The following is a 13,838-nucleotide window of genomic DNA, read 5'->3' on the forward strand; positions in this document are numbered from 1 at the left end:
TAGGGAGAAATTAGTATTGGGGAAATTAAGTTTAGGTTTTGTATTGACCCAACCACCCCCAGTCTTTATTCAGGCCTAATCTGATTGTATTCAGTTTGCAAATTAATTCCAGTTCTGTAGCTTCACCTTGGAGTCTGTTTTTGAAGTTTTTTTGTTGAAGAATTGCCACTTTTAGGTCTGTTATTGAGTGACCAGAAAGATTGAAGTGTTCTCTTGCTGGTTTTTGAATGTTATGATTCCTGATGTCAGATTTGTTTCCATTTATCTTTTGCATAGAGACTGTCCGGTTTGGCCAATGTACATGGCAGAGGGGCATTGCTGGCACATGATAGCATATATCACATCAAGGGCACGTTCACCTGCACATCTACCAATATGATATATGGCATCATGTGCCAGCAATGCCCCCTGCTATGTACATTGTACTGGGAGTGGTTGGGTCATTACAAAACCTAAACTTAATTTCCCCAATACTAATTTCTCCCTACTGTTACTCAAACCTTCTTGTCAACTGTTTGTAATGGGCCACTCTCTTACCATTTCAAAAGTCATTTTTCCTCCCTTGGTATCCTGCTGTTAATTGATTTATCTCATTAGACTGACCTCACGCTTGGTAGAGCAACCCCTATCCTTTCATGTGTTTATACCTGCTCCTGTATTTTCACTCCGTGCATCTGATGAAGTGGGTTCTAACCCATGAAAGCTTATGCCCAAATAAAATTGTTAGTCTCTATGGTGCCACAAAGACTCCTAGTTATATGAGCTGCAAATTGTTTCCAGTAGAAAACTAGGTGAGTGGGTTCAAGCGTTGAAAAAGTGGATTGGAATCAATTCAGACAATAGTCAGTATTTTGCAGTTACTCACAACCTGTGCAACCTTACTGAAGTCAGTGAGTTTCACAGCGTGCAAATTAATGTGGTATTTGGCCCCTTAAATACAGTACTTGGAGATTTGTGACTTTTCCTTAGCTCCTGTCCTCCTGTGGCTCAGGATATTGCATTATCCTTTTTATTCTCTGTGTCATTTATGGAAGATATTTTATCTAATTTGCCTATCTGTGATATTTCTAAGGTGCCTGACACCTGGGAATAGAACAGCCAAGGTACTATATAAGCAGATCTGATTTACATAGCAGTGCATCTGTCACCCTATCATCTTGTTAGAACTGACATGTCAAAATTACTGTTAATCATGTAGAGATGGCATTGTTAGAAATAGATCAAATTACTGGACTAAGATAGTAGATTCAGATTCTACTCTTAATTACACCTGTACAACCTCATTATTTTTAATAGCATTTCAGAGTTTTCCCAACGTTATACTGCATTGTTTGGTAAGGAGGAGAGGAAGCTGGGCACTATAGTGTAAAAGGATTAGATGATTTCTCAGCAGTTGCCAGCCTTAAATAATGGTGTCATCAGAAAACATAAACCCTGATTTTCTTCTGTTCTATGTTTAGTTGAGGACCCTCTTTGCAACTTCCACACTTCAAACTTCCTTGGGATCTCAGAGGTGGAAATGAGAGGTTCAGAGGATGTTGCAGCTGGAACAGTATTACAGCGATTGATCCAGGAGCAGCTGAGGTATGGCAATCCAAATGAGAACATGAATCTGCTGGCAATTCAGCACCAGGCCACAGGGAGCGCAGGACCATCCAACAGCACTACAAGCACACTTTCTTCCACAGAAAACCTCACACAAGAAGACCCACAAATGCTCCAGCAGTCAGCACGCCAGGAACCTCAGGGGCAAGAACATCAGGTGGACAATACTGTGATGGAGAAACAGTCCAGGGCCACACAGCCTCATCAGAACAATGAAGAACTACCAACTTATGAGGAGGCGAAGGCTCAGTCCCAGTTTTTTAGGGGCCAGCAGCCAGGTGCTGTTGGCCCAAGTTTTTACATTGCTGGAGTGTCCAGTCAGAAATCGAGAACAGAAGGGAGACCAACTGTGAATCGGGCCAACAGTGGGCAGGCTCATAAAGATGAAGCACTTAAAGAACTTAAGCAGGGTCATGTCCGATCTCTAAGCGAGAGGATAATGCAGCTGTCTTTGGAGAGAAATGGTGCTAAGCAACACCCTCCTACCTCAGGGAGCAACAAAGGCTTCAAAACTGGAGGACCCCCACCCACGCAGCCTTCTGGCAAAGGAATGGATCCCAGAGGTCCCCCGCCCGAGTACCCCTACAAAGCCAAGCAGGTGGTGTCACCAGTCAGCAAGACTCAGGAACATGGGTTGTTTTATAATGACCAGCACTCGGGAATGATGCAGATTCTCAAACCCTCCTACCCTGCTCCTCTGCCAGCAAGAACGGAAGGAGCAGTTGTCAGATACCAGCCTCCCCCGGAATATGGTGTGACAAGGTAATTCTAGCTCCTGGCCTTTGACATTCTTGGTTTTGTAAATACTCTTGGCTTTGAACTTTTTTTTAAATTGACATTGTTGATGCTTTTAAGCAAACAGGCCTACTATTCTCTTAATCCGGCTTCTTAGCTTTGAGGGTGAACTCCATCAGCTCCATAATGCTAGAAAGCCAAGTGGGTTCATCTGTGGGCATTTTTTCCTGTTAAACAGCTTGAACCAAGGAATCAAATTGCAGCAGACTTTCCCACAGACTTAGAAATATGCTGTGTAGGTCATAAATAATTGTTTTCTGAAGGGATAAGTGAAAGTACAGTTGAACAAGCCCTGATCCTGTGCCCATTGACATCAATGGAATAACTCCAGTTGGCTTGTGCGGGTTCTGGTCCTATATAAACAAATATGGATCTGATTCCCATTACACTAGGGCCCATTTTATACCACTAGCAGGGCAAAAGAGCCTTAAAATGGATGTAAATATAATTTACTCCCATTTCAAGGCCCTTTACACTGGAAGAATGGTATAAAGTGGCCTTAGTGTAAATGGGAATCAGGCCCCATGATTATAACACTGATGATATATTTAAATATAGTGGATTATATTCTGCTCTCAGTTACAGCAGCATAAATCTGGATTAACTCTACTGAAGTCAATGGAGTTACTCTGGATTTGCACTGCTGTAACTGAGAGCAGAATTGGGTCCAATATTCTGATAACCTCTGAGCTCTGAAGTTCTTCAGAAATAAATATTGTATTTAGAAGTTCTTTAGTATCTTAATTCCTATTAATTTCACTTTACGCATAAACCTAAAAGTATCTGAATATATTTATACAATTGAATTATAGTAGAAAAAACATCAATTAGGTATGCAATTTTTCATCATTAATCTAATACCAGCCTGTACAGATGTTCCCATTTTAATGTAGGTTATTCGAAGCAGCAAAGCTATTGGTCACCACCATAGGTAGTTAGAGGTGCTGTAAACTTTCTAACACTTGCTGTGATTCAGCTTCTAAATTAAAGGACATAATGCTACCTTTGGAAAACCCTATTTGTCAATTGTTTGTAGTTCACAAGTAAGAAAAAAAATGCTTTGGGCTGAGATTTGGCCTAAAATTTTTTTAGTCCAGGAGTGTTAAAAAAATGAAATACGGTGTTGGTTCTTTTAAAATGAGAGCGTGAACCGCCCCCCCCCAAAAAAAATCAAAATAAAACATAAAGGCACGCTCTGCAAGGTAATGAGTTACCTGCTTATTTCAGGCTGTCCTCATTGGGTGTGAATTTCACTCAAAGAGTGAAATGCTGTCTTGTGCAAAGGGCCCTATGTGCCTCTTATGCTCCACTTAAATCCTCACAAGTAGGCTTATGTGGCACATAGTCCCTTGTGCTGACCTTCTGCACAGGGGTGAGTTTCCCTCAAAGTGCATAACTAGTCATCTTAAAATGTTACCTTTTGTGGACTGACTCCTGAGAGCTAGTGGAAACCAGTTCAGCATCATAGCTCCCACTGAATTCTCATGCTCCTGTCTGAAGGTGGAGTTTGGCCTCGAGTATGCCTTAAAGAATGAGGCTTCCACCATTCCTTAGGGAATTATTCCATAGTCCAATGGACCGCACTGTTAGGACATTTTTCCTGATATGTATAATCTCTGTTTCACCACATGACTCTTAGCAGTTCCTCCTTGGTCTCCCTGAACAACATCTCTCCTTCCTCCTCGGATCTGGAGGACTTTAAAGATCCACATATTTGGTGGTGTGTTAATATTTTTCATGTTCAAAGCGGTCTAATTAGATATTTATTGACCCATAAATCCTTGAAGCTCATTTGACTTTAACTCCCAATGCAGAGTTCCTCTTCTTTCCTCAGCATTGGTCCATGGTGAAGCTGGAATACGGTCTGAATTTCCAGGTCCAGCTCCTCATTTCTGATCATTTTTTTGAAAGCATAAATCAGAACATGAATATTTCATTATTGTGAATGTCTGAAATGGTGTAGGTAACTTGTTTGCTTGGAAAATGAGGGCTGGTAAAGATGATTGCTCGTTCAAATAGTGCAATGATTGTACAAATTGATTAAATAAAATCTGATCCTGCCAGGCGGGGATGTCCAGAATCAGGACCTTGCCACTTTATTTGCAAGCATGAGCCTGCACTGGTGGCCTGTCGGCCTTCCCTTAGGCATGTTTAGTCTTGGGAACATTATTTGAATTCCACCAGCTAAACATGTGTTTTGAATACCAGCATTAGCTCTCCAGAGTTTGTATAATTTTTCAGCTGAAAATTATGCTCATAAGAGCCAAGTGAAAATCCCTGTTTATGATAAGAAACAGCTATATGAGAATGGGAAATACAAGATAATGGGGTCACGTTCAGGTTATATTCTCAGGAAGCGTAACAGGATTCCAGCTGTGATTCATTATGTTAACAAACACTGCAGACACCAAATGGATTAATCTCCACATAAAAGGGTGATGGCTTGATTTTTATAGCTCATGAAAAATGCTGATTCAATAACCAAGGAGCTTGTTCTGCTGAGTCTCTTTAAATATTCCTTGGGCAAGGCCCTGTGTACTAAGCAGCAGAGCTTACTCCAGTGTATATGGCAGAGTGTCACTGAATTCTGTCTCAAAATGGGAATGATAGAGTGAGGTTAATTGATTGTGAAATTGTGTGGGCCCAGTTTGTGAACTCCTTATTGCTCATCGGTGAGCAGCAACTCTTACAAGTAGTCCCATTGACTTCAATGAGACTGCTCATTTAAGAATGGCCATACTGCGTCAGACCAATGGTCCATCTAAACCAGTCTTCCAACAGTGGCAAATGCCACATACTTCAGAGGGAATTAATAGAACAGGGCAATTATCAAATGATCCATTGTTCCCTGTTGTCCAGTCCCAGCATCTGGCAGTCAGAGACGTAGGGACACCCAGAGGCTGGGATTGTGTACCTGACCATCTTGGCTAAGAGCCATTCGTGGACCTATCCTCATTAACTTATCTAGTTCTTTTTTGAACCCATTTATACTTTTGGCCTTCACTACATCCCTTGCTAACAAGTTCTACTGGTTGATGGTGCGTTTTGTGAAGAAATATGTCCTTATGTTTGTTTTAAACCTGCTGTCTATTAATTTCATTGGGTGACCCCTTGTTCTTGTGTTGCGTGAAGGGGTAAATAAATAACACTTCTCTATTCCCTTTCTCCACACCATTCATTTTATAGACCGCTATCGTATCCCCTCTTAGTCATCTCTTTTCTAAGATGAACAGTCCCAGTCTTTTTAACCTCACCTCGTATGGAAACTCTTCCATACCCCTGATCGTTAATTGGTGCCCTTCTCTATATCTTTTCCAATTCTAATATAACTTTTTTAAGATGGGGAAACCAGAAGTGCACACAGTATTTAAGGTGTGAACACACCATCGATTTATATAGTGGTATTATGATATTTTCTGTTTTACTATCTGTCCTTTTTCCAATGGTTCCTAACATTCTGTTAACTTTTTTGACTGATACTGCAGATGTTTTCTGGTTCTGTCTAGATGATATCTGAGCTTTTCTGGGGTTTATTTTCTGTGTGCATATTCCTACCGGCAATGTTTAACCAGTCATCATCGCCGTCACGGGTGACAATTGCTCAGGAACAGTTTGAACTACTTTATTCTTGTATCTGGATTTGTTACAGTTTATTTGTTTTTACACATGGACTGTGTATGTCTTTCTTTCTGGTACTTCTGATACAGCTCCCCTTTGAAATGACAATTTATGGTCTGTTTGGCAACAGGAGAAACATTCAAAATGAGGATTCAGCCTTTGGCTAAAGTGGCACTGATTTGGTAAACGTCACTCTGACTTTGGGCCATTTTATCTTCCATGTCTTTTGCTACAGTCTTCACTGACACAGTGATATCCCACAGCACAGGATTATGTAAGATCAGCCTCTGTCAGCAAATGGCTGGGCATCTCTAACCACACACCAAATAGCTCCTCAAACCATCATCCAGATTTGTTCCAAATTGGCTTGGCTTCTTTAGTTGTGCCACATGCACGCTTGTGAGCTTGGCAGGCTGCTGATTCCACTTGTGACTCTGGAAATGTTCTGCCAGGATAAAAAGTTTCAGCGCCTTTGTAAAGTGGCTGCAGTCTTTCTATAGCTCATCTCTGTCACTGTGGATGTATGAAATGCTATGTGCACAGAGAGCAGGAGTGCTTCTGGCACCTTAGAGACTAACCAATTTATTAGAGCATGAGCTTTCGTGGGCTACAGCTCACTTCATCGGATGCATAGAATGGACATATAGTAAGAAGATATTTATACATACAGAGAACATGAAAAGGTGGAAGTACCCATAGGTTTTACTTCTCACAGGTCTCAGAAGGGAATGCTGCCTTTTTGTTGTGCTGCACCATAATCATCAACAAACTGCTGTAATCATTCAATGCATGATTATCAGTCCTCACAGGATTCATCATAGGGAATTGTTTTGTTTCTAGGCCCACAATGATCTTGATTAAAATAAAGCATCAGACAATTGCTCCTCACCCCAATTTGTTCATTGTTTAGAGAGTGTTAGTGTAGATTAATTATCTAGACATCCCATCCATGTCACTAATTTGTGGCATCAGAAGCTGCAGTGGAGGACAATCATGAACAAACTTGATTAACAGCAAAAAAAAAAAAAGAGAAAAGAAGTACAGAAAAGCATCCTCTAACTTGTTACATCTAAACTAGGGTTGTCGATTAATCACAGTTAACTCACGTGATTAATTCAAAAAAATTAATCACGATTAAAAAAATTAATCACGATTAATCTCAGTTTTAATTGCACTGTTAAACAATAGAATACCAATTGAAATTTATTAAATACTTCCATGATAAAGAGTTTTCACTACAGTACTTGTATGAGGTGAATTGAAAAATACTATTTCTTTTGTTTATCATTTTACAGTGCGAATTTTGTAATCAAAATAATAGTATAACGTGAGCACTGTACACTTTGTTGCAGTTTAAATCAATGCAACTTACGAATATAGATGTTTTGTTGTTGTTACATATCTGTACTCAAAACAATGTAAAACTTTAGTGCATACAGTCCACCGAGTCCTACTTGTTCAGCCAATTGCTCAGACAAACAAGTTTGTTTACATTTACGGGAGATAATGCTGCCCACTTCTTATTTACAGTGTCACCTGAAAATGAAAACAGGCGTTTGCATGGCACTTTTGTAGCCAGCATTGCAAGGTATTTATGTGCCAGATACACTAAACATTCGTAGGCCCCTTCATGCTTCGGCCACCATTCCAGAGGACATGCTTCCATGCTGATGACGCTTATAAAAAAAAGAATGTGTTAATTACATTTGTGACTCAACTCTTTGTGGGAGAGTTGAAGGTCTCCTGCTCTGTTTCACCTGCATTCTGACATATATTTCATGTTATAGCAGTCTCGGATGATGCCCCAGCACATAGTATTCGTTTTAAGAACACTTTCACTGCAGATTTGACAAAACGCAAAGAAGTTGCCAATATGAGATTTCTAAAGATAGCTATAGCACTCTACTGAAGGTTCAGGAATCTGAAGTGCCTTCCAAAATCTGAGAGGGATGAGGTGTGGAGCATGCTGTCAGACGTCTTAAAAGAGCAACACTCTGATGCGGAAACTACGGAACCTGAACCACCCCCCACAAAAAAATCAACCTTCTGCTGGTGGCATCTGACTCAGATGATGGAAAAAAAACCATGTGTCCATCCGCACTGTTTTGGATCGTTATCGAGCAGAACCTGTCATCAGCATGGACGCATGTCTTCTGGAATGGCGGTTGAAGCAGGAAGGGGCATATGAATCTTTAGTGCATCTGGCACGTAAATATCTTGTGATGCCGGCTACAACAGTGCCATGTGAACGCCTGTTGTCACTTTCAGGTGACATTGTAAACAAGAAGCGGGCAGCATTATCCCCTGCAAATGTAAATAAACTTGTTTCTATGAGTGATTGGCTGAACAAGAAATAGGACTGAGTGGACTTGTAAGTTTTACATTTGTTTTATTTTTGAATGCAGTTATTTTTTGTACATAATTCTACATTTGTAAGTTCAACTTTCGTGCTAAAGAGATTGCTCTACAGTACTTATATTAGATGAATTCAAAAATACTATTTCTTTTGTTTTTTACAATGCAAATATTTGTAATAAAAATAAATATAAAATAAGCACTGTATACTTTGTATGCTGTGTTGTAATTGAAATCAAGATATTTGAAAATGTAGAAAACATCCAAAAATATTTAAATAAATGGTATTCTATTATTAACAGCGTGATTAATTTTTTAATCTCTTGACAGCTCTAGTATTTATTTCATTTAAAATATCCATATCCAGATAAGATCCTGGGGCTCTGTAGCAGACCCCAACCATTATCCAAGTGGAGCTTCTGTTACCTTTCTTCCCCAATTGATTTTGACCCAGATTCCATTTTATCCATTCCATCACTTCCAGTTTCTTTACAGTCTACCTCATCATTAATATACAATGCTGCTCCACCACCTTTACCTTTATTTCTGTCTTTCCTGAACAGCACATACCCTTCAATACCTGTAGTCCAGTCATGACGACTGTTCCACCATGTTTCCAGTATCTCTATAATATCTGGTTTCACTTTCTGCACCAATAGTTCCAGTTCTTCTGTTTTGTTACTCAGGTGCCTTGCAATGGTGTACGGACATCTTTGTTGTTGCTGCTTGGTTTCACTCAGATTTCTCACCCGATTAGGTACAGTCATTTTACCTCCAGTATCACATACCTGTTATTGGCAGTGCTATTGGCACATCTTTCCTCTTGATGTCCATTTTCCTACCCTCTGTTGTCCCTTTCTCCATTGCTGTATCCTCTTTCACGTGATTTTCCTTCTGCTCAAATATTGGAATCAAACATTGAGATTATATGAGCACCTCCCAACTGTCTCTCCTGAATTCGTAGTTTAAAGCTCTTCAGCGGTGCCAACCTCCATCCCAGAAGTCTGTTTCCCTCCCTGCTCAGGTTGAATCCATCCCATGAGAACAGTCCTCTGTTGGTGAATGCCTCCCAGTGGTCTACCACCTCAAAGCCGTCTTCACAGCACTGTTGTGCAAGTCATCTGTCGATCATCATAATCTTGCCTGGTCTCTGCTCTCCTCCTCCAGGTATAGGTAGAATCCCACTGAAGATCACGTATCAGAGGGGTAGCCGTGTTAGTCTGTATCCACAAAAACAACGAGGAGTCCAGTGGCACCTTAAAGACTAACAGATTTATTTGGACAAAAGCTTATGCCCAAATAAATCTGTTAGTCTTTAAGGTGCCACCGAACTCCTCATTGTTTTTACTGAAGATCACCTGAGCTTTCATTTCTTTAAGCGTCTTCCTCGACTTGGTGTAGTCTTCCTTGATGCACACTAATGAGAATCTAGCAGTATTCTTTGTCCCCATGTGAAGAATAATCAGTGGATTCTTGCCTGCTCCCATTAGGATTCTCTTCAGCCTTAGGTCCACATTCCATATATTAGTTCCAGGCAGACAGCACATCCTTCTATTCTCCAGATCAGCTCTGGTGACAGGCCTTTCTGTTCTTCTTAGTAGGAAGTCCCCAGTTATGTAGACCTGCCTCTTCCTGGTGTTTGGGAAGGCTCAGGCTCCCCCAGCCTATGATAACGACCACCCATGCCTCTTCCCCTCTTCCTGTAGGACTAGCCACTCTTCTCTTCTTCCTTGCTCTTCCATCTTCTGTTACTGCTTCTCCCTTTCATTTTCCAACAGCCTGTTCCTCAGCTCTATTTCTCCTTCGCTAGCCGGTCTTTTCTTCTGCCATGTTCTCATAGTCACACGCTTCCACTGGTCACTTTTTTCATCCACAGTTCTCTGATCTGCAAGTCTTGAGGTTTCCCTTCAGCCTTCTCTCTCTATCATCTGCTCAAATCCCCTTAGAAACTCAACCATAGTTTGCATCTCCAAACCTCTGGCCTTCTCTTCCTTTAGGTCTATCAGGCGGCACTTCATACGAACGAAGCACCTTTTAAGTACCCTCTCCAGAAGATTGTACATCCTGCAGCTTCCACATCTAGTCACCTTCATTCCGTGGGTCACTACCACTGCTGCTTCTGTAGCTGTCATAGCCTTCCCTCCTAAATGCCTGTCAAAAAGGAAAAACAAACAAACAAACTATAAAACTATCCTGACAACACTAGAAAAGTGCAATCACTAGGGAAACAGTTATAATGGAAAAAAGTGAGAGCAAAGCTGGTTGAAAAATGATTTCAAAATTATGAAGTGTTCCACGTGGACCTATTTTTCATAACATTTTAAACTGAAAAATTAATCAAATTTTTATCAAAATCATTACTGAAATTTTTCATTCCCAAAAGCAGTGTTTTATTACTTTGTACAAAATTTTTCATTTACCAAAAAAACAGGTTTTCAGTAAACAAAAAAATGCCACTAAGTTCTAAAACAATTTTGACAAAAACGTTTTAAAAAATTAATAAAAACATAACTGGAAATTTTGCAAAAAATGGAAAATACCTATAATTTTGATAATTTTTCTTGAAGAGTCATTTTAAAAAATAGGCAGTTTTGTCATGAAAAACCTTTTACACAGGAAATTTCAGCCAGCTCTAATACAGAGTAAAACCATCATTTAAAAAGAATAAAGGAAAATCATTGGCATTTATATGCCCTGTTAGTCCAAGGGAGCTCAACTCTGTTGACTCTCTGGACAGAGGGCAAGCTTGGTTCATTTATTTATTCATGCAGGCATTAACTTGAGGGTTGGATATGAACTGTATTTAACCTCATCAGGGAATCTTATTTTTTCTAACTGCCAGTTTGCTTTTTGGATTGTTGTGTTATATGTATTGTACATGCATCCAGAGGTTTAACAGTGGGTTCAGTTTAAAAAAAACTTCAAAGGAAACCTGGCATAAATGGGACTTGTAAACAGTAAAGAACAAACTGTTCATCAGTAATTCATTATGTTTACCAGCCACACATCAAAAGAAGCGACATAAATTGTACAAGTTCAAGATGAAAAATAGTTATGAGAACATCCAATACAATCTGGCCTGTGCAGAATCTATGGCCTGATTCTGCTCTCACATGGATGTAAATCAGGAGTAACTTGGGGTGAATAACTCGAAAATCAGGAATGACTGAATTAACTGGGCCTGCTTCTTCCCTCACTTCTCAATGTAAACTTAGACTGGCTGAAGCCAACGGAAAAGTGCAAAACTAATACGAGGTTAGAAATCCCCAAACAGGACAATCAGGGCTTAACCAGTATAGTTAAAGTAGGTACAGCTCACCTAGTTTGGATACAGGTATATCAGTATATAGGTACTTTATACAAGTGTAGCTATTCCTGTACAGGAAAGGGAATTAACTATACTGGTATAAGTCTCCTTTATGCTAGTATAACTGTGTCTACATTAGGCTTTTACCAGGATAACTATTTGGGTAAAATAAACACTAATTGAAATAATTATATTGATAAAACTATTAAGTGTTAGAATAGGCCTCACATAAACTAGTAATGTTCCATTTACTAGGTTGCATTTGGAAATATCTGACATGCTCATAATTGTATGTGACATTTCATTGCTCAACCCAGTTTATAATATTGGTCATACTATTTTTATATTGTTAACTTTTGAAACAAAAAGAAATTTCAGTTCCCTGACGAGGACAGGATACTGGCGGTTTCCTATGAGGTTTTACAAAGTCGAATGTGATGAAGAAAAGGGCAGTAACAAAATGGCCTCAGTATATCTCAAAAAGAAAAGGAGTACTTGTGGCACCTTAGAGACTAACCAATTTATTTGAGCATGAGCTTTCGTGAGCTATATAGTCTAACATCTGACGGCCACACCGTTCAGTTCACAATAAAAAACTGGTTGACCAGGTATAGGTCCAACCTCAAACATTATTGCAAAGGAATGAATAAATGGGGCCCTTGAAAGGCCTCCCCCACAGCACGTGCGCCCGCATGCACAGTCCTTTCCTCTCTCTGATTTTGCTGGTGATAAGGAGACAGATGTGGCAGAGCAGCATAACATTCCAAGCAGTATCACCTGTGATACTGCCCCTTCCACATAAGGGAGCACTGCGCAGCCTAAGCAAGATTCATCATGTTACTTCCCATTATAATCAATACTGAGAACAGTGTTGCTGTAACTTCCCATCCCCTATGACATCATCACTGGCATAGCCGTGTAGGAGAATTCCCAGTTCCAGACAGAGTTCCATTCAGTTAACAGTGGCTTTGCGTGTGATAGCTTCCCTTATTTCTTTTCCCCTTGATGCTCTGTGACCTCGCTTTAGCATCAAACATTAAATGGCATAGGTGGGATGTGGCATGTAGTGTGAGAAGGCCAGGAGGAGTGGGGCTCTGCCAGCAACATTGAAGTGAAACTATATGGCTATTGAAGCAAAACATAGTATAACAATTGCAGCAAATCTGTCTCTTGATGTATTTGGTTCAAGCTCTTTCCGGGAACCCACCTGCTTTCTGATGCCAACTTAATCATTAGTGAATTAGCAAATAAGTTTTAAAAAATTCACTAATGCGATGGTGTACTCAGCACACAAAGTAGCCTCATGAGCATTTACTGGTTAAGTCTGCCCTGCTGCCCATTCCCATCCCACCTGTGTAATGGCACCTTTGCTGGTTCAGGGCATTTCCTATTTCAGCGAGGTTCTGTCCATCAAGGCACAAGCTAAGATACCTGTGAATTGCCAATAGGCCACCTGCCTAGCCATTGTTATTAGGCTGTGGTGAGCTCTTTAGTACTTGGGCCTTTGCTTTTAGGTAGGATTTTCAAAAGCATTCAGTGTTGGTCTAACTCTGCACCCATGGAGGTCAATGGGATGTTGATTCCAGTGGGAACAGAATTAGCCAATGCTAAGTGCTTTTGAAAATCCCATCTTCCCCTCCTTGTGAAGCACCATACACTGTGAAAACAACATTGATCACATGTATTGTGTATTCAGCAAAAAATATGGTGTATACATAATAGTATTCATAGATTTTAAGGCCAAAAGGGATAATTATGACCTCCTGCATAACACAGGATGCAGAAATTCACCCAGTGATTCCTGCTTCAACTCCAATAACTTGTAGTTATCTGAGAACTTATCTTTCAGGAAAAGTAGCCTTGATACGGCTGCAGATGATGGAGAATAGGTAATTGGAGAGGAATGTTGATCCAGTGGTTAGGATGCTAACCTGGGACTTCGGAAACCCAGATTTGATTCCTTGTTCCATCACAGACTTCCTGTGTGACATTGGGCAAGTCACTTAGCCTCTCTGTGTGTCAGTTCCCTATCTGTAAAATGGGGATAATAGCACTTCTCTACCACAGAGGTGTAGTGAGGATAACTACATTAAAGATTGTGAGGCAGTCAGATACTATGGAGATGGAGACATAAAAGTAGCTAAGATAGAATTACCCT

The 13,838-nt window shown here is 40.2% G+C and overlaps 1 protein-coding gene across 1 annotated transcript in view; it reads left to right on the forward strand.

Annotated features, from left to right (window-relative positions):
- AMOTL1 (angiomotin like 1) overlaps window positions 1–13,838 on the forward strand; it is a 121,756-nt gene that overhangs the window by 47,328 nt on the left and 60,590 nt on the right. Inside the window, exon 3 of the mRNA XM_077805515.1 lies at window positions 1,461–2,367. Within this exon, the coding sequence (XP_077661641.1) occupies window positions 1,461–2,367 (907 nt within the window). The remainder of the gene's footprint in view (window positions 1–1,460; window positions 2,368–13,838) is intronic.

This window comes from Eretmochelys imbricata, chromosome 1, assembly GCF_965152235.1.
Source record: "Eretmochelys imbricata isolate rEreImb1 chromosome 1, rEreImb1.hap1, whole genome shotgun sequence".
Lineage (NCBI taxonomy): Eukaryota > Metazoa > Chordata > Testudines > Cheloniidae > Eretmochelys > Eretmochelys imbricata.